Genomic DNA, 21,389 nt, shown 5'->3' on the forward strand with positions numbered 1-21,389 from the left:
GAACTTTAATGTTAAAATACCATTTAGGATATGTACAGAGGATGGGGAAAAAAAGGAACACCATTTACTTCTTGGATTAAAAAGAGTTGCTAAACGGTAGTAAATATGGTGATTACCAAGAATAATTTTAAAAACTGAAAAAATATTAGATTGTATGCAGCTATAGAGTTTGCCATGGGCGGGGGCAAAGTAGTTATACTTACATCAATAATACTCAGGCCTACCGATCAAATCTTATTCTCTTTGAAAATAAATGTGGTTATCCAAAGTGAACCTTTGTGGTATTTGTATAATAATTAATACTTTTTGTTTTACATACATTTTCTAAGTTTAAAACCACACATTAATTAAGATAATAGTATAGTTTTTCAGACTATGGGCTCCCTTAAGATGTAATTTTAAATGCCTTTTAATTTTTTTTTTTGTGAGTTAAATAGCAAGCCTTCATGTGAAAGAATTTACCTTCCTGATGTATGAACATGTAGCTCCTGTGGTCTTTAGTTTTTCTTCATTTCTGTATATAAGGAGTGTTACAGTGAATGAACATACAGCTGTAAATGGGAAAACCAGGCCAAGTTGGTAAAATCACAGCTGAATAGGAGTGTGTGAGAGAGACGGCGCATGTGTATGTGTGTGTGTGTGTGTGTGTGTGTGTGTGTGTGTGTGTGTGTGTGTGTGTGTGGCTCTATCATCGTCTCCTCTCTCCACCACAGACAGGTGATTAATAAACATTAAACAATCCCTCCTCTCTCAAACACACCGGAATCTGACGGGAAGAGCAGCATATGTTTGCCTGGAGGCACAGAGAGAGAGATGGAGAGCAGCCCCGCTGAGTGTCAGATAGAGGGAGAGAATAGGGGAGAGGGTGGGGTGAGGAGGAGGAGGAGGAGGAGGATGAGGAGGGGGGTGGGTTAGGTTACAGAGAGGGAGATGAAGGGATGGGGGAGAATTGACACAGGAGGGTAATGAGATGGGAGGAGAGAAAGGGAGATAACGGCAGGTAGAAATGAGTGATGTTTGAGAGTGCAGGCGACACGTGTACACGTGCAGTCCCTGGAAATCATAATTGCATTTGAGTATCTCATCCTGGTTAAATAAAGTGAAGGACTGTGCAGGAGAGGTGAGAGGTGGTTGGTGAGAGGAATGCGGAGCAGATGGGTTGAGCGGGGAAACCGAGGTGTGTGGCTTGTTGGGCGCTGGGGGTCGCATCACTGCTGCTGTTCTCCCAGGTAAAGTGTTCAGGGCTGCAGCTGTGACGCTGCTGTCTCTGTAGGCTTCTGCTGGAGCCCTGCCTGCAGAGAGGGGCCCTGGTTTTTTTGAGAGGCCCCCTGGGTTGCACACAGCAGGTTTGGTGCATGTGTGTGAAAGGAACACCAGTGTTCAGGCTTTTGTGTTGGCAAGGGTCCTTGAGCACAGGCGCTCGATTGTTTCAAGCTCCAGAGCTGAACTTGTACTCATAAGTGTTTAAAATATAAGTTGATTAATTGATCAGTCAGTTGGAATGAAATTAATCATCATTTAATTAAGTCATTTACCAAGAAAAAATGGTGGGCATGAATTTTGGTATTTAATTCTGTGGTTGTGGAGACATTTCTCTTAAAACCACCAGTGTCAGTCTCATGGTGGTTCTAAAGAAAAAGGAAAACTTAAGTTATTAGGGTACATTATGTGGGAAACCATGAATGTCTGTACAAACTTCAATGACAGCCAATCCAACAGTTGACATATTTCAGTCTGGGTCAAAGTGGTGCACTGACAACGTTGATATCCAATTTGTAAATTGAAAATCTTTCGGTTTTTAACTGGTGGACGCACAAAACAAGTGATCTGAGGACGTTACTTTGGGTTATGGGACATTTTTCATAGTTTTCTGACATTTTATGGACTAAGCAATTAATAGCTCAATTGAAAAAAGAAAAAAAAAACAATTGACAGATGAATCAATAATGAAATTAAGTGTTAGTTGCAGCCCTGGTCATGACCTTGCTGTTGAAGTGAGAATAGACTTTGCCTGCAGGAATCAATAGAAAATACCATTATTGTGACAGAGAGACAGAGGAGTGGAAGCATTACAGTAAAAGTGCCATAAAAGAAAATAAATGTCTATTATCACCATTGAATTTAAAAGTAAGTTAAAGTGGGCAGTTGCAGTTGAAGGCGCCTGAAGGTGCCATTAGTTTTAATTGTTCTGATATCTCAGATGAAAACATAAAAACACGGCCATGAAACTCAACTGATCACTTCTTAATTCTTTAATAATATATTACATTTATGCCGTAATACAATAATAATAATAACAACAGTAATAACATTAATAATAAACAGACACAGAAAGTACAAAATGATTTGTGTTATTTTTTTTAAGTTACCAACACATAGTACTTCAAAATAAAAGAAAACAAATCTCCTTTAGCTGCCTTTGACTCCTCCTTACCTCTGCTGCCAGAGAACCCAGAGAACTCAATTTCCCATGACCACCCACTAAGAAGAACTACATATGGAAGCTGTGCTTGTCCAATCAGGTGGAGTTAAAAGTCTCCCAAAGTTCCAGAGGAGCAAAGAGCAGGGTGTTGTCTCGGATATGGCTTATGACGCTTCCCAGATGAGTTCAATCCAAAAAAAAATTTAAAAAAATGTGTGTTTGTGTAAATGTGTGTGTGTGAGAGAGACTGATGAAGGCAGGGGCTCCTAAAACACAGATTAAGGTGACGTATTTAAGGTGACGTAAGTAAATAAAAAGGGAATAAAAATAATTTAAACCATACTGCCATATGTAGGAACTCATCCTGAAGAGATGTTGTTGTAGACGCCATCTTGACACAAACCAGCTACTGAGAAGAGAGGTCCATGCGTCATTTTGAGTGAGGTGGCTGTGGACACACATTACAGTACAGATATCATCATAAACCCCCCCCCCACCCTCCTCGACGAGAGGGACTGCAGGGGTTTCTGGGAGGTAAAAGTCTCAGTTTTTATCCTGAGGGCAAAGGTAAAGATGCAGAGGGGGCGCAGGTCAGTCTTATCCCCCCCTCTTTTTTCTTCCTTTCTGCCTCTCATCCATCCATCCTGTCTACCCACACTGTTCGTCTGTTTTCCCTCTATTTGCGGTGCTTCATCTCCTTGTCATGGTGGCTCTTCCCTCCACCCTCTCCTTTGTCCAGCATTTTGATCGCCTCCATCAGGTAGCTCTGGAAGGCGGAGAGCGCGGCGCAGATTGCGGGGGCTCCGAAGCCGTGGGTGAGCAGGCTGAAGTGGGTGAGGCTTCCCTGGACGCCGGGCTCCAGGCAGGGGGTGGGTCGACTGCCGCCCAGTGGAGAGCGGTCCTGGGACATGAGGTCCACAAATTCCTTACAGATCTCCCTAGAAAGAAACGGAATGAGATGTTTAAATTATGAAAGTCAAAACTACTGTGTTGGTTTGGTGCTTTAATAACTGGCCAAAATGCAGGCTTTCAGGTACCAAGTTGCAAGAAACATCTTCTTTTTTTCTCCTTTTTTATTGAGAATCAGGGACTGAAGAATTCAAATGTGTCTCCTCGAGTGATTTTCTGTGAGCAAAGGCAGGTGATCAAAGTGATTTCACTTTAGACCAATCTGACTTGTATTAAGCACTGAGCTGGTGCACCTTGGTATCTAGCACTAATTTGCTCCTAGAAATGAAGCTGAAACAATCGGTTTAAGACATTTAATGCACCCAACTTCTCAAATGTGAGAAATGCTACTTTTACTTTCTAGTAAATGGAGTATCTCTGTGTTTTGGGCAGGTGGTGGGCATAAAATGCAATTTGAAGACTTCACATTGGGCTGTACTATTCACAATTGATTAATGGACAAAACAACTACTTGATTGTTTAAGAAAATAACCTGCAGGTTAAACGGCAATGACAAAGAAAGAATAGTTGCAACTGTGGACTAAAATATGAAGAGGATGGACGGTGAAACACTCACTTGGTGGCGAGTAGCATGCTGCGCCGTGTTGGGAGCTGCTCGGGCTCACTCTGCCTACACAGATACTCAGCTGTGGCTCTGGCTGGAAACTCTGTCTCACACACATAACCAAAGTCCCGCGCCAGATGGACAGCTTCACCTGGAAGGAGGAGGAGGAAGAGAGTGAGTTAAAGTGTGTCTAAAGCAGGAAAAACTGAGTCAAACTAGTACAGGAAGAGAGAAACCATCTTCTGCTGTAGTTAGGCAAAAAAAAAAGCAGCTGGTACTTCTGTTTGTTTTTTAGAGTCAAAGGTCAGTGCTTCTGTTAAGCTTTGAAATCAAATAATTATCCATATAAATGCTATGAAATCGACTAGTGTAGCTACTCAGGTCAGTTCAGGTCAAGAGACAAACTCTGCAGCCATTTTTCTCACTTTCACTACTCGAACAGTTCACTGCTCTTTGGCTTTGTGAGGCAGCCGCGGCTTCAGCTTTTCAAATGACACCCTCAGTTTGTGCGCGTGCGTACGCATGCAGCCATCCATGCTATGACTGTTTATTCATGTCTGCTCATGCGAGGATATTTCTATGTGAATATGTGTCTCTATCTGTCAGGATATATGCAGGTCACTGTATGTGTGTGTGTGTGTGTGTGTTTGTGTGTGTTTCGTGTGTTTTCCCTACCCTCCACCAGAGATGTTAGGAGAGTGACGTTGGCTGCCTTGCGTCGCCCGGCGGGCAGGTTGAGGCCAATCTTCTCCAGACGCTCTCTCAGACAGCGGCCACCATTCTTTGACTTTGCCCTGAGGGGGGACAGGGAGACAGAGAGAGCAGTTTTTAGGAGATGGTCCTTGTGTGTGTGTGTGTGTGTGTGTGTGTGTGTGGTGTGTGTGTGTGTGTGTGTGTGTGTGTGTGTGTGTTAGTGTATCCTACTTTGTGTGTGTTTGTCTTTATGAGTTTTTTGTGGTGTGTTTGTGTGCCTCTATCTCTGTATTATGTCTATGGCGGGGAATGTGTGTGTGAGTGAATGTGAAGCTGAAATCTCCCTATGTTCCCTGTCAGAACTGATAGTGTCTTGTATTTTTTCTCTGTTTTCTGCCTTTCATTTCCTTTCTATCATCCTTGTCTTTATTCTTGTACATTTTAATGTAAGAAAATTCCGGTGTTTATTTATACAGAAACTGTTCTTGATGTTTATATGATAGGTAGCAGCAGTAGCACTCAAAATCTTGCTTAAGTAAAAGTACAGGAGCATTATTAGCTAAATGTACTTGATGTATCAAAACTAAAAGTAGCTTTATATGAATTTAACGTAAGTATAGTATTTTATATGAACGAATTTTAGAAGTTGTATTATTGTGGAAGTAGCATTTCACTGTTGTGGCTATTTTATATACAGCTGAATTGTCTATCTATAAAATGCATCATATTTAGAAACTGATCACATATTTCATGTGTAAAATCTTAATTTTCAAAGTAATTAATAACTAGCTATAGTTGTCAAATAACTAGTGGAGTAAAAAGTACAATTTTCCCTCTGAAATATAGTGAAGTAGAACTAAAAAACGTCATAAAATAGAAATACTAAAGAACGAGTACATAAAAGTGATGGGCACTCGTGATGTAATTGAGGAGGGACTTTGTTTATAACATTTACTACCCTTTAGATCTTTTAATTATGTCCTCTTAAAGTACTTCAGCCTGGAATCAGAATCATAAAGTTGTTCTCTTGCCCCGAGGCTGTGGTTCATTAAACCGCACTGCTTCTCTTGTGATTTAGTCCCATGATGCATATTGGGTCCTCACCCCCGGCCCTATAGTTAAGTTAAAGCGCTCTTATTTTGAAAAGCTTAATAGGGAAAAGGGCAAAAAAGGTCCTGGTGTATGGAGAACATGGTTGATAACAAAGGATAGCAAGGACCCCCAAAGCATCTGTCATTTGGTCTCAAGCACTTTGTTTAAAATAACTACATAAAACTATACTATGGGAAATGATCTGCATCCCATACTTAAAGGTGTGATGTGTATGTTTAGACATCAGTTTATCATTGTCACATTACAACTGTTACATTCATAAAATTACATTCAACCGGATCACTTTTCTAACAAAGTTAAACATGTTGGACATCAAGAAAAAAAAACCTGAACATTTTTGCTTCTTTTGTAGTGAAAGAACTATGCAGCTTTCCCATTATGTGCCATAAATCTGTAACCAGTGACGCTATAAGCAGACTTTTAGACTTATAAAACTGGGCTTGGTAGAGAACTAAGCTAATGGAGGCTGCCAGGGTCCTCTTCAGTGGCCTTGTTCTTTTACGGCAGGTCACTTACTTGCAAGTTTAGCTATTTCACTTGCCTGTAAGTCCAGTTAATTCACAGAGGCAGACAGGTTCCCTTATCAGACTTTTTCACTTTACTAATTTTTAGAGACCTTGATAAGTAAGAATCACTAGATGTTAGAAAGGCTGGAAATCATTCGTTTACAGTGTATTTCAGTGTAGGTCTTTGATTCTTAATTTGACTCCCAAAAAACATCTTTAAAACATCATCGCACCCTCTTGTTCCCCCGTCTTCCTCTCACCTGCGGAGGACTCCACCCAGCAGAGAAGCGTTGAGGCACTCAGGCGGGGAGAGGCGTCGCTGCACCTCCCCGACCGTCACCTTGTATTTTGAGGTGGAGCTGAGCAGCGAGAGGCGACCCGGGACCGAACAGAAAACCTCAGCCGGGTTGGACACGGCCCCCATCCCGAGGCCCTCCTTACCGATGGACAGGGCCGACAGGGACGAGCCGTTCAGCTTGGATGGGATAGGAACTGTGGAAGGTAGAGAAGAGAGAAAGAAAGTTTTAGCTTGAATACTTACACACACTTTTAGGCTATTTCTAAGTTTTACAGCAACAATAACAGGATGCAGAGAGAAAGACAAAGCGGTAAACAATGAACAAAGATCATCAGTCCTAAACATATGTCTTGTGCAATGACAATAGTGTTGTGTGAATGACTGTGTGACAGCGTGCTCCTCCTCCTCCTCTTCTCCTGATTAATCTATTCAGTGTAATGTTCTCCCCTGTGTCGACAGCTCTAATTCTGGAGTGCTGCTTGTTGATTCTGTTGCCTCAGCTGCAGGTGGTTACATTTCAGCTGCGCATTCTCAAATAGCTTTATTTCACACCTTGAAGAGCTCAATTCACACTCACTTTTCTGCACTGTGGTAAACTTTTATGACTGATGAGTTTTGCTGCCTGTCTTATTTTACAGGAGGGGGTTGAAGCCGATCATCTGAAGCGTGTGGAGTTAAAATTTCTAAGTAATGTGGCTGTGATTTGTTGGTTTAATACCACTTGCAGCAAGGTTTTCCCATTTAAATAACTGATGAGGATTTTAAACTGTCAGTCAAATCCTGGTGTTTATTTAAGCTGGTGTAGAGACCAGAGTCTATTTATCCTTTCCTTTTCAATCTTATATCATCCTTTAAAGTGTTAATTTTTGTTGATGAAATTAGCTTTGGAGCCTTAATCTAATATAAATCCACTAAATCTAAATTTGTATGAGCAGAAATCCTCTGTAATAAGAGGATTGAAGGGAATCAACCCCTTTGTATATTTCTACACTCATAAGGCTCATATTTTCTCAAGGATATAAAGATGAAGTAGACGTGCACCCCTTTTGTTTAAGGTGTACATCTACTTTTTTGGATTTGCTCTGGGGGGTTATGGTTAAAGGGTCAGTTCGTACAAGTCACAAAAACATATTTTTTAGTTATTTATCTTGTGTATTATCCAGATGTGCAGATTTTTTTGTTTTCATATTTTGAAATATCCAATTGTTTTGCCTCAACCCAATACAGTGCAGGTGTAATTGCAACAGTTACATTTTACATCTTAAAAAATCCACAAAATATCTTCCTAGAAACAATCAAAAAACCTTTGCAATCAACAGTTTTCAGTGTTAATCTGAATTGTTTTGTCGTCGTTTTAGATTTTTCAATGATGTGAAGACCACACAATGAAACTCCATTCACCTTCACTGTCTTGGAGTGGCAGTAGAAATGACTGATGTGACTGGATACCACAACAGGTAAGAGAAAGAGAGAATAAGTAGGAGAAAGAAATGTTTTGAATGCCGTTATCACTAGAGCAACACTGGAAAGATGACAGGAAATGATAGATAGAAGATAGAGATGGGAAATGACATGCAACAAAGCTGTCTGGCTGGACTCAGACTGTGGATGTTTCGGTTTATGGTCAGTGTCTTATCGGAAAATTAGGTTTTTTTGTCATTTAAGAGAACTACTCCTTTAAGGTGAAGCACAAAATGACAGGGTTAGGGAATTATTTAAGGCATGAATGGTGTTTGCAATTAAAGCGATCTGGAATTTTGTGTATTATTTTATGAGAAATATATAAAACGTGCCTAAATTTAAAATGAAGTGGCCTCTCTCTCTTCTCCTTTTTCTATTTAAGAAGAAATATTATCTGTATAACTGTACGCTGGGATGCCGGCTCTCCCGTCGCACTCTGTGGGCGGCGGGTGGCCTCTTTGCAACACCCCGCTGTGCAGCACAGATTCCCCAAACCGAAAAAAAATCTCTTAAAATCCCCTCATTCACAAGCAGCTGATCATCCATCCAGCCGGCCAGGCCACAGAGAAACAGAGTTTCCTCTAAAGCTCTCTCTCTCTCCTTTGTCAGCTGTCTGCCCCTCCCTCTCTTTCTCCTTTTCTCTTATCTCTCACTCTTTCTTGTGCCTCCCACTCTTCAACCCCCCCCCCCTTCCTTTTCTATATTCTGTCTCGTTCTCTTCTCCCTATTGGATTTTCTTATCCACGAGGGCTTTAGGTTTGCTCTGCTATCTTGCTATAAGTGCTTGCCGGGGAGCATCTCGGTGTGGTAATTGATCAATTCTAAGTGTTTGGCAAACAAGTGGAATCGCTGTTACTTCATCAAATGACTAAGATTCAAGCTAGGAAAGCATAAAGCTCCTCCTCAGGGACTTGATTTGGAGAATTACATCCATGTTTTTGTGAAAACTTTACAGCATGGAGGGGTTCAGGCCTGTGAAGTGTTTTGGATGACTGAAATATCGGAGGCCAACATGTTTTTAAAATGTGAGTGGATGTTGTTCATGCAGAGAAGGGAAAGAAAAAAATTCCACTATTCTTCAATTTTCTGTGCATGAGATAACACATTTTGAGGAAAAGGTGTTAATATTTCTTTACACAAGTTCTCCATTTAGGGAGAAATTTAAAAATACAAAGCATCCACTATGTCTGAGTGTAATTTTATCCGTTTAATTTTATGTTGTCAGTCATTTTATAACACAGTAAGTGTCATCTTTAGCTTGTTTTGAGGCAAATCTTCACTTTTTCATGCACCACTACACACCCCGAACAGGCCGCCTATCGTTTTTTTTTTTTTCTCTTTTTTTCCTTTTTGGCTGAGTGAGATTTTCACAGTATCGCACTGCACCAGCTACAAATCCAACTTGAATTTTCTAATCGTGCCCCTGTGTCTTCTGCCGCTCAGAGTCGGTAATATTAGAGTGATCATACTCTGCAAATTTCCCCACAACTCCTCTTTTATCATGTTCCCCTCCCTTTTCTTCTTCTTTGCCCCACTTCTCTCTCCTCACCACTCTAATCCCTCTCTCTTTTGCACACACACACACTCTCTCTCTCTCACTCTCTCTCACTCTCTCTCTCATATGACCATGAACAGTTCATTAAGAATGTGTGCCTTTGGGGTGAAGTCTGCAGCTGAGTATTAGAGGACTTCTTGACTTCAAATGAAATAGCAAAACAGAATTATTTATAGTGTGTGTGTGGTGTGGTGTGTGTGTGTGTGTGGTGTGTGTAGCAATGAGAGAGAGAGACTGGTGTTGGAGTGCCCCCAAACACAAAACCCCCTTCAGCATATATAGCACAATTATATAGGTGCACACTTAGACACAAATGCACACGTACACACTCAATCCTTCTGTTCTCTCTCTCTCTCTCTCTCTCTCTCTCTCTCTCTCTCTCTCTCTCTCTCTCTCTCTCTCTCTCTCTCTCTCACACACACACACACACACACACAGAGCTCTCCCACCACCTCTTACCTTTTTTAATGACAGAGTGGTCGAGGATGCCCAAGGCTGATCCTTCCTCCATTCCCTGTATCAGGCAGACAGACAGTCACTATCATTTATCAACTGGCCTCACAGCCAACACACACTCACTCACTCACACACTCACTCACACCACACACACTCACACACACACACGCACACACACCACACACACACACAGCTTGTCTCTCTCAGGCCAAAGCAAGATGGAAGGTCCAACATTTGGTTTTCCCTCACAGCAAATATGAGCACTATCCATATCCAAGTAAATAATAAAATCTGTTTCTCAAGTCGAACTCGATGTGGCGCAAAAATGGAAAGCAGGTTTTAAATGATGGAAGTTATGACAGATTATTGAACAGTTTATTCACGTTTCTACACAGCTTTGACGAGGAGAATTATTTGACAAAAGCATCAGTTGTTTAAAATTCTTAAAATCACATAAATGTATTTGTAATTTTTAGGTTATTTAGGAGTAAAAATATTTTGTCCATTAATCATTTTTAGACAAGAAAATTTGCCTCTTTTAATAAATTCACTTGTAGCACTGAAACACAAAAATACAATGCCATTAAATTAAAGAATTACTGTCATAATTTACACTGTTTAAAAATAATAAGAACTTTTTTATATGTTATATTTTAGCATATGTATTTAATACTTTCCAATATGTGAACATGGAAATATTTCTTTCACTGTGCCCCTACTTAGAAAAAATATATGTGAGAAATAAAATATTCAATAATAATCAACTGTAGCTCCTGATTCAAAGACTAAATTAAAGCCATTGCAGTTTATTTGATCTTTTCATTCACTGAGGATAAAATAGTCTTGCAGGGCGATTCTCGGATGTCTCCTTTGTGGTGAATTTATAAGAGGGTTCAAACGCGGAGGATATAATCCATTAATCAAATAAAGGTCCTTGTCAAGTGGGAGCGTTTAACAGTAACACGCCCGGGTTGACTCTTCGCCTGGCGCTCCCTCTCAAACGTTTCTTTTCTATTAATGACCGTACAGATCAATTGGTCTCGGTGTGTTTTTTCTGCGAGGAGGCAACAAACAGCGTCTGCAGCTGCACCTGCTGCAGGGAAGCTGACTGCTCAATAAACCATAGAAACTATTCTTCTCCCGAAAACCTGCAGAAGGCAAAAGGCTGCAGAAGCACTTTGTCTCTGTGTCTGCGCGAGACATCGGATAATACCGGATGGATGTAGGGATGAATAATTAAGTGGCATGTTAACCAAGTAACCACTATTGTTTAGTTTAAAAACAAAATTTCAGAAATAGGTCATAAAACTTTCACGAAGGCTACTTTGTGTGTACGATTAGCTTTTAAGACATTTAGCTCATAATTTCGTATAAACTCAAAATACATTGTTGGGGGGGGGGGGAAACTCCAACAAATCATGTTAGACAAAAAACTTATTCAACAGACGATTCAAAATTAACACTTGACTAAGTGACATTTGTCATTTATCATCCCTAATAGAAACAGATTCATGAGAAAAGCGAATTTTGATTTAATTTTATCTAAAAATTAAAAAACATATAGATATGGACACTAATATTTCAGTCCTGCCGTGTTACATTTTTTCAGTCTGGAATAAGAAACGAGCAACTCTTTCCCCTCTTGTTTTGATGTCAGACACCAAAACTGCTAATGTGATTTTTTTGGGGAAATGTATGTAAGAAGACGCTAAGGCCTGCAGGTCTTTCAAAATAAATAAATAAATAAATGATCAAAATCAATGAAAATGATAAATGAAAATAGTAGGTATTAAAGTAAACAAAAAACAAATCACCTTTTATTAATGAGGGTTATTCTTCGTGTCATTTGGAGGAAAGAAGGGAATGAAAGATAAATTGCCTTGAGGCCTCGTTGCCATCATCCATATATGTTTTAAACATGAGAAGTATATTTGAACGCTCCTCGCAAAATAATGGATTATAATAAAAAGATTAAATAAAAAAGAATCGAAGAAGCAAAGAGATATTTTTCCATAAAGACTTTGTGGGCTCTGTTCATGTGCCGAGTGACTTTTACGCACGGTTTTCCCAGTGCGCAACGGCAACGTCTAAGCAACTAAAAGATAGAAGAAAAAAAAACTCAAGTCACCTGAAGATCCTCCAGGCCGTGATGTCCCAGGTGCATCCCGAGGGGACCGTCCCCGAGAGCGGCAGCCCCTTCCCCGAGACCGTGCAGCAGCCGGGGGACAGCTGGATACTCCCGCCGGGGGTCGAGGCTCAGAGCCCGGTGAGACTGTGACAGGAGCCCCCCGTCCTCGGTGCGCGACCTCTGCGAGTGCCATGCCGCTTGCTGGTGCTGATGGATGGAGTTGATGGAGGGGTATGGGTCTGACAGGTGGGAATACGCTGAGTCCTGGCTCTGGGAGTATGGCAGGGAGGACTGGGGGTAGGGGGGAGGGAAGTAAGGAGGCTGGAAGTCGGAGGCCGGAGTGTGGCAGAGCGGGGGAGCCGAGGAGTAGGCGGCCTGGTTCAGGGAGGACAGCTGGGAGAGGCGCCCACTCGGCGAAGAGCCGCTTAGTCCGTCTGCGCGGTCCTGCAGAAAATCAGAAAGTTTGTTATGTATCAGGAGCTCCAAGTCCTCACCAAACTCTCCCAAAATGAAGAGCTCCAGAAATTAATCTTTTTTTTTAAAAAAAAAACTACAGCATATAGTGTAAGGACTGCTCAGTTCAAAAAATGTTTTAATTTAACACAAAGCAGCACTAATCCATAAATAAATGTATTTCCATTTTTATTAGATGGTTGGAAATAGCAGCGGCGCTTGAAGTGATGCACAGTGGCAGGAGACGCCGGTGGCATCGCCGCTGAACAGTGTCAGAAAGGTCACGGCCACCAAGAAGCTGCACAAAGGACAGGTAATGCACAACAATAACACGTCGCTCCGGGAGGAGGAGGAGGAGAAGGAGGAGAGGGGGGGGGGTCCATCTGTGAATAATCTGCCATCGCGTCAACAAACACACACACTGACCACCTCAACAACTAAAAATTAAAGGTAAAACTGTTCATTCAGGCTGACAAGGCGCAGGAAACTAAATGTGATTTTTATTTTTGACTTCACAAGTTTGACCCCTGTCATGTAAAAGACATGCCCGCGTGTCACATTATGTGTTTAAAAAAAAACATGTAGTCCACTAGCCTACATTTCTGCTCATACACATCCTGGTGAAATTGGATTTTTGTTTAAAGCTGGGTCACCCAAATCAATGCTGTTGTGCTGGAACACTGTCCATTATCTGGCAGCCAAAGAGGCCCGCTGCCAGGTTAAAAGCACACAACACACTCATATAGTGTAAATCTGTCAAACAGCAACCACACTGTGCAGGACTGTGTTTCTAATTTTATTATTTAGTTCTATTCAGATCTGTAGAGCACAGTGGCACCCGCATTAAAAAGATCCTGTGTCGCCGTGTCACAGTCTTTGCAGTGACTGGACACTTCACTGTCAGTCGCTCTCACTTGGTGTGACACTGTGCAGACAAAGACCATCTCCGCGGACAGATGCGCGGCGCCTCTACAGTAAACTCAGTGTCAGAAAGCCTCATTGGGAAGTATGAACAGCTGACACTTGATGGTTCTACATGGAGAGTAAAGAACCAAGCCGGATTTACCTGGCATGAATTTAATTGTAAGTTTAAAAAAATCACAAGAGATAAATTATTCAATCCAAGCTGAGAGTTGGTGCCACAGGTTTAAAAATGCAACACATCTGTCAAATCATAAAGTCTTTTTTCTTTACATTTATTTAATATAATAGCAAATTTTACGCATATTTTTTTCCAGGTTTAGTCTACTGGCAATCCGTACAGAAAACAAACCCTCTCCTAACATTTGAGTTACACTAGCGATCAGGAGTCCAAAAACGCCCTAAATCACGAAGTCTCTTATCAAACTCACCATAGCCGAATAGGTGTGGATTAACATCTGGACCACTCTGGATACCCCCCAAATTTAAAATTCAACAGGATGGCACGGGGCTTCCAGCGACTGTGAAAAGATGTCACCAAAAATGCTCTCCGAGATGTGTAATCCAGACTGTTTTACCGGTCCATTAAACTCGGAGGTGTTTATTTACTTTTCCCCTTTTTTTCTCTCTCTTGCGCTGTTCGACGGAGCTCTTTACGCACAGATGAAAAGCTGCTGCTGTCGCTGCTGCCGGATACACACACGCGCGCACAACACACACGGAGTCCTCCAGCCTCTCCATGAGCGCAGTACTTATAGGTTTTGCGCGCACCCGGCAGAATGAGGGGAGGGGTCGACAGGGTCCACTTCTCTTAAAGAGATATATTCATTCAATTACTGGCTGTTAATTCATACACACACTGTACTTTTATAGTTTTTGTATTCTTAAAAAACAGGCACTGGATTACACTCCAGCTTTTACGCACGAAATATTTTTTATTGTTTTTATATGTCTACGTTACAAATATCTTAACAAAAACCACATTTTAAACATGAAAATCTGATTCCTGACGTTTAAGTTAAGACTGGAGTCGTTTTTACGCACGAACATCCACGTCCTTTTCGTCAAAAATCTTGGGAGTTTCTTAGTTTTAAACTCCAAATAATACAATTTTCGCCCAATGTTTCACCTCGTGAAATCCACACCGAATCACTCTTAAGGATGATTTATCAACAAGTTCATTATTTTCTGGATTCAGGCTCTCGTGTGCAAGAAGGAAGAAAAAAAATGTACCACTGAAAACAGAAAGGTGTGTTGTGTTTCTTTTACCTGTAAAACGTCAGTCTTGGTTCGGGATTTCCAGAGCATGATGGTGCTGGTGGTGGTGGTGTCGCTCAGTCTGGGTGTCAAGCTGCAGCTGAAGGGTTAATGTGACGCGGTGGATGGATGGAGAGGAGACAGGCTGAAGGTACAGAGAGGAGTGAATTAGTTTGAGAGACGATGCAAGAGTTTGTATGGATGAGTCAGAGAGAAAAGAGACGGGTGTTTGGGGGGGGGGTAAAGAAAAAGAGGGCGGGAGGTGACAGGAGTCGAGGGGGGGGGGGGGGGGGTGTGTAGCTAAAAACTTATTTTCACGGTATTAATGGACTATAGGATCAGGGGTGAGGTGGAAGGAAGAAAAACATGGCTGGCTGGCAAAAATGTGTTTTTCTTCCTTTGAATCTACAAATTACAAATCTACAAACAGCATAAAATTCTGTTTTTTGGCTCTTGAGGAATTCCTCAAAAATGTTTGAGTAAAAAACAAACATTTAAAGACTTATTGATTAGAGAAATTACAGTTAAGGATACCTGCCAGTGATGTAACTCATTGTTGCACTTTAAGAAAAAAAACTTCAATTAATCAATTTACTTGATTTCATGTCCTTAGTGGAATAAAAAATGTCCTCTTCATTGTCCTTTGGACATTTTTCACATCTTTTTTCTTTTAATAATCAATTTAACTTAAACAAATGACAAATAATTACAAAACTGTAACTGCAGACACACAGAAAAGAGGAAGCAAGTGTACGTTAGTGATTAAAAACTTCAGCACACGTTAAGTCCGACTGCGCCATCTTGTGGTAAATGAGAAAAGAAGAAAGGTTTCTCCTGGAGTATCAGTGAAGGAGCCATTGTCCACTGAAGTTACTGCAGATTATTTTAACACCTGTATCATATTTATTCCACCTGTGAACCACACTGGAAAAATTAACAGAGTTGACAGCTACAAGAAAAAAAAGGGAAAGTAATACTGGCAACAAAGCTTACTGTTCTCTAACAAAATGATTCTTTATTAAATTCATTTACATGTAAGAAACAGCTTCCATGTGGAGAGCACAGTTGTCTCAACAAGCCATTTACTTTTACCTGGTTGCAAATAAGTTGCTGCCCACCTCTCAGATTTTATCACTGATGTAAATAGTGAGAGCAAAAAGGCGTTCAGTCTCTTTATCATGGTACAATTACACTGATAAATATACAGAAAAACATGATTTTCCCTCTTTTCTGTGGGCTTTGGCATCTTTTGCTTTTCTTCTCATTACAAAAAAAACCTAAGAAGACATTATTATCCATGTCTGGAACAACTAATAAACACAACAGTTTGGCTTCACAGCTGTGCTTTTTTATTTTTTTTTAGTGCGACTTCATTTTCAACACTTCATTTTAAAAATACTCCGTCAAAGAGCACATTGTCCATCGGCAGCAGTTTGGTTTCACTTCACTCCCACCGACTTCTTCAGGTTCCTCATACAGCTCAAAGCTCCTTTATCATTTCTCATCATATCTCCAATCTCTTGTTTACAGACTGGGCACTGCTCTGCCATGGCACACAGAGCCTCCTCTAGCGCCCTCTGTGTGTGCTGGTCAGGTAGTGCGCTACACTGACCCAGCATGGTGAGTGTGTGTTTGAGCCAACCTTCCTCTCTGACCAGAGCGGTGATCCAGGGCTGAGCGCGGACACAGCCTCCCAGAGCCTGTAAGCCCAGCCTCCAGAGCTCCACGGCCTCGTCCCAGCTCTCCTCCCAGCTGGTGCTCACCTTAACCTGGGCCGGGGCTGGAGCCAGAGTCCAGGGCACCGCGGAGGAACCGGAGAGCTGAGGAGAAGAACCGCCTCTGGCCTGCTTCTACGGATCCTGGAGAGACAAAAACGGGTGGGTTGTTATATTTAATTTAAAATGTGATGAAAAGACAGTCATAGTTGCATGGCCAGTAGGGGACAAAAAACACATGAAAAAGCAGAGTATAGTACACAACCACATGCCCACTTTCACACTGTGCAGTCACAGCAAGATTAGACTATTTGAAGCTGTGTGACTGGCCACCTGATGAACATCTCCTCCTAGCTGTTTTAAACAAATTCAAACCACTAAGAAAAATATCTTGGTCTTTCTAGATGCCCAACAGTGTTGACCAGCCACTCTGCACATTTGGAAACATCAGTGAAGTCAATGCAGGTTTACAGATATTCTCTGAAACTTGGTCAATGAGAGACCATAACAGTAATGTTTACAGTCCCAGCACACGTGATCTATATAACTGCTTTCTTCAAAGCAGTTATATAAGGAAACACACAAGGGTAACTGATAACATCAGTAATGGCTGCATTCCATTTACCATTTCCACAGCCCTGCTATAGGCCTTTTTCACAGGAGACGTTTTGACAGGTGTTAATAATCTCATTAATGATGGCTGTTTTCCATTCAGGTCGTGATACTGTGAATGTTAGCTCAGTGTCTCACTGTTACTAGACTTACTGAGACACTTTAATGTAGCAGAGCCATCATTAGGGTCATAAGTTAGATCTGTGTTTTTCCTGCTATGATAAATAAAAAATGTCTGCTGTGAAAAGATGCACCATACAAGCAGAGGAAACTGAAACTGTTTCACCAACTTTGGAGAATTAAATAAAGTTGTAGGTTTGCTGTATTATACTATAGAATTACATAACAGTAGTACAGAGAGGGTATTTGCATGTAGTGAACTACTGACAAGAGATGAAACAGTATCATACGTCCGAGTAGCCAAAACTATTTTCACCTGAAGGAGCTGATTTGAGTCGGCCAATCATTAATCCCATAGTGCAGTAATTTGCTGCCAGGACCAGGAGTTGGGGTTTATGCACCAAAACTGGAAGTGCGTCACTCAGAAGAGCCTCTAGAGTTCTGAAACATGGGTCCTTCCTAGAAAACCAACAAGAAAAAGTTACAGATTGACTTTATTTTCTCCAATCATCGTGCATGATTCAGATGAGTACTTGACTTGTGCTCCAGCTACAGTATGCACCTGACTCTCTCTGGCTCTGTGACGGTGAAGTTGAGGAGGGCTGAGCAGGCCGTCTCCATGCTGGGATCCCTGGCTGACACCACCCCACTTTTCCCCTTGAGGGAAGTCCAGCTCTGGGACAGAAAGTCCACCAGCAGGGCTGGGGTGTCAAGCGTGAGCAGCACCTTCCTGGGACCTTCCTCTGCCGACAGGTGGCACAGAGCTGGGAGGAGATACCTGGAGAGAGGAAGACGCTTTCATGAATGCCAGCCCTGGGACACAAGAGCAGTAGTGGATATGTTATTGTGCTAATAATGAATTCCCCCTGACTTGTATTGACGTCTTTACCTCAGAGGTTCTTTGCCCGTCCAGGCCCCTCTCTCCTCAGAGACGGACATGTCGGCCATCCAGTCAGAGAGCCCCTGCTCTGGGCTTTCGCCCTGAAAGTGGCTCCGCGAGTAGCCAATCAGGAAAGGCAGCAGCGCGGTCACTTCCTCCTTCAGACAGGAAGTCTCCTCGGCCAGCCACGAGCACAGAGAGCGGAATGTGGCGAAGATGAAAGGGTCGCCATAACGACTTGGATCGACCTACGAGAACAAGAAGAGAAGAGGAACAGTGTTTTAGTGACTAAACTCGGAGGAGGTTTTACAGTACAAAAGAACCATTATTATTACTGGAGGATTTTTTCACATAAACAAAGGTTTATACATGAAACTTTTGCCACCCTCCCCTCTTGACTCGTATAATACTAAAGTATTTTAACATATGCAGAGTTCATGAATTGTTTTACACTTTCAAAACCTTCCTAGTCTGCCAAAATATTTCAGTCATACAGTTTTTGCCCCCTGGCAGTGGGACAATGGTGCTCGTTATTTTCTTGACAAGGAAAAAACAAGACGAAAATTTGTTTTTTTCTTCATGGATTGCCTTCCCATTGCTACATTCTCCAACTGTAACAGAGAATGTAAAAAAATGTGAACCATTTGGAGAAGAGATGGAATCTAATAACAACACTACCTGTTAATGAACAGAAAACATGCTTGTTTGTGAGAAGAGCTGCAACAGTTAACAGCAAGTTTCACTACCAATGAGTCTGCCAGCTATTTCCTCAATTAATTGGTTAATGTTTTGGTCTATAAAATTGTTAAAACTGCCCATTGCAACGTCCTGGAAGTCAATTTCATGTAATCAAATGTCTTATTTTCCCCAGTTAACAATCCAAAACCTAATAAATATTCAGTTTACTATAGAATTCAAAAAAGAGAGACAAAAGCAGCAAATCCTCACATTTGAGAGGCTGTAACTAGGGAATGGTTGGCAGGTTTACTTGAAAAGAAGAAGTGCAGAGTTATCAGGCTACACATTAAAATATATGTCATTTACTAAGCATTTTATCTCATACTTCCTAGTGGATGTGTTTATTTTTGGCTCAGGACTAGGAGGAATTCTTTGATGCACAATGAGTCATTAATTCCAGAAGCAACAGTAAGTAGCTAGTTGGATATAAAACCACCAAAGAGTGCCAGAGACAGAAGCTTAAATGTCATCCTCTCACTTGTTGCAGGTGGTACATTAGGGCGGAGAAGGCCTCCTCCAGCACCCCGAGGACCTGCCTGCTCTGCTGCAGACTGAGTGAGGAGACGGGGCTCTGAGGAGGTGCAGCGGTCTGCGACAACCCTGCACTGCAGGCCTGCTCTATAGCAGCCTCCATGATCCGGTAACAGCCTGAGAATGAGAAGAGAAGGTTTAAATAACAAAGAAGGAAAGGTTGCTTCACATGCTATTTCCCCATAAGATCAAACCAAGGAGATGCAACTGTCATGGCTGCTTTAACTCCTTCCCACTTACCTGTGAGTGTGTGCTGCAGCTCTGGGCTCAGCTCGTTACCAGGCGGCTCCTCCAGGCCCATCCTGACCTCCACACAGGCCCGGTTCACCAGTAAGCAGCAGAACTTTGGCGGTCCCACCAGCTCCCACCCGTACAAATCCAGCAGACACGCACTGAGGACCAGGATCGGCCCGATCTGCCTTGGTGTCAACTTAGCCTGCATCATGGGTCTCAACACCCCCCATATGCGGCTCACGACTCCCTTCAGCTCTTCACTCTCTGCTGCCACACCTAATGGAGGGAGAAACTGCACCAACTGGGAACACATGTCCAGCCTGGCCTGGTCTGTGGACTGGCAGAAGTCTTTAGAGAGCCTGACCAGTAGAGCAAGGAGCTCTGCAGGGTGTTTATCCCACGCTTTGCCCTTGGTTTTACCCGAGAGGAGGCAACCAAGCAAGGCAAGCCCTTTCTCACAGCTGAAAGTCTGGTTTTGTTCTACTGCTTGACACAGAGCAGGAACAGCACCCCTGCTCAGAAGCTGGTCAGGGCCCTTGGGTAAGGCACACACAGCTGTCAGAACCTGGTAGCAGTCAGCAGCCATGGCCTCATCCAAACTGGCAGATGGTGATGTTTCTTTAGATGCTGATACTCCATTTGACGTACTGCCATCGTCACCCTTTTGCTTGCTGGCGTTGCTCTCTCCTGCTGATTTTGCCACATTGGCAGGATTACTTTCTGCTGATTGTACTTTACTATCCTGACTCTGCCCCATCTCTCCTGCTCGGTTCTGCTCCTGGGCAGCCTGTTTCTGCTGGTTCAACACAGGACCGTTTGCCAAAATGCCCAGCAGGAGCGGGATGGTGGTGAGGAGCTGGGGATGAGATGCCATGTCTGGGTCTGTGCTCAGGGCAGCCAACAGAGCTGTGCCCAATGAAAGGAGTTCATGCGGGGGTAAACCAGAGTCATCACTCCCTCTGACCGCTGTCACCAAAAGCCGAGCTGGAAGGTTGAGTCCCACAGCCTCGAAGATGCGTCTCAAGGTGGGTTTGTCTAGCTGGCTTGCTGGGCACAAACGAGTTATCTAGGATAGAGAGAGGAGAATGACAAACTAAGTCACAGCTAAATAGCACACACCTGTCAGTTGTGGGGATTTGAAACAGCAAACTTTCAGACACTAGACTCATAATACTTGGGTTCTTGTTCAATTTCCTAATCTGGTTTTCTGTGCATTAAATACCCTCCTGAATAGGATCAAAACCATGTAAATCAGGTAAAAACATTCTCAGTAAACACAGTAGTAATCTTGAGTTACTTCACTTTAATCACACTCACCAACAGAAGAGCAGCCAATGTGTGACTGTCATTTTTAGCATGCCTGAGTGCATGAAGACACTTCTCCAACACCTCTCTCTGGGAATCAGTCAAACCACCTCCACTTCCACCTCCCGCATCCCTCTCTGAGCCTCTCACCTTCTCCTCCTCCCTGCTCCTCTTTTCCAGGAGGCTGGCTGCTGCTCACGACAGATGTAACGTCGGCACTGTCAGCCATTGTGACCTTGGTAACTGTGTGCCTAAGAGAGAAATAAAAAGTAACGTTGAGCAAACTTGCAAATGAAAGGATTTTAAAATCATCGTCATTACCGCCACAACGTTGAGGCCAACGAGAGTAGCCTGGTTTAACGATTTGCAGTTGGTTTGCTGAATCTATCTAAATAACGGTTTCGGCGAAGATTTAAAATTTGAATATATTGACGTTCATAAAATAACTCACTTTGTAGAGAGCACCTCACGCGCCACG

The 21,389-nt window shown here is 42.4% G+C and overlaps 2 protein-coding genes across 3 annotated transcripts; both read right to left on the reverse strand.

Moving 5' to 3' along the window:
• Positions 1 to 1,958: 1,958 nt before the first annotated feature.
• Positions 1,959 to 14,993, reverse strand: tfap2e (transcription factor AP-2 epsilon). Of its 2 annotated transcripts, none has more exons than XM_018705203.2 (7): positions 14,789 to 14,993; positions 12,146 to 12,589; positions 10,021 to 10,075; positions 6,508 to 6,739; positions 4,611 to 4,729; positions 3,948 to 4,086; positions 1,959 to 3,360 (listed from the first exon to the last, which is right to left on the reverse strand). In XM_018705203.2, exons 1-7 carry the CDS (start codon positions 14,825 to 14,827, stop codon positions 3,099 to 3,101), a joined length of 1,290 nt encoding a protein of 429 aa, XP_018560719.1. In that variant the 5' UTR covers positions 14,828 to 14,993; the 3' UTR covers positions 1,959 to 3,098. The 2 variants fall into 2 exon arrangements, with proteins under 2 accessions (XP_018560719.1, XP_018560720.1); XM_018705204.2 differs by lacking the exon at positions 14,789 to 14,993 and adding an exon at positions 13,951 to 14,225.
• A 425-nt stretch (positions 14,994 to 15,418) lies between these two features.
• ncdn (neurochondrin) lies at positions 15,419 to 21,329 on the reverse strand. The gene is given in 10 exon segments (XM_051068045.1): positions 15,419 to 16,545; positions 16,547 to 16,635; positions 17,540 to 17,682; positions 17,786 to 18,001; positions 18,113 to 18,351; positions 19,320 to 19,489; positions 19,613 to 20,672; positions 20,924 to 21,059; positions 21,061 to 21,162; positions 21,233 to 21,329. Coding segments are annotated over 9 exon segments (2,463 nt in total). The 5' UTR covers positions 21,141 to 21,162; positions 21,233 to 21,329; the 3' UTR covers positions 15,419 to 16,215.
• Between the last annotated feature and the right edge of the window lie 60 nt (positions 21,330 to 21,389).

Source organism: Lates calcarifer, linkage group LG3 (genome assembly GCF_001640805.2).
Source record: "Lates calcarifer isolate ASB-BC8 linkage group LG3, TLL_Latcal_v3, whole genome shotgun sequence".
NCBI classification, from domain to species: Eukaryota; Metazoa; Chordata; class Actinopteri; family Centropomidae; genus Lates; species Lates calcarifer.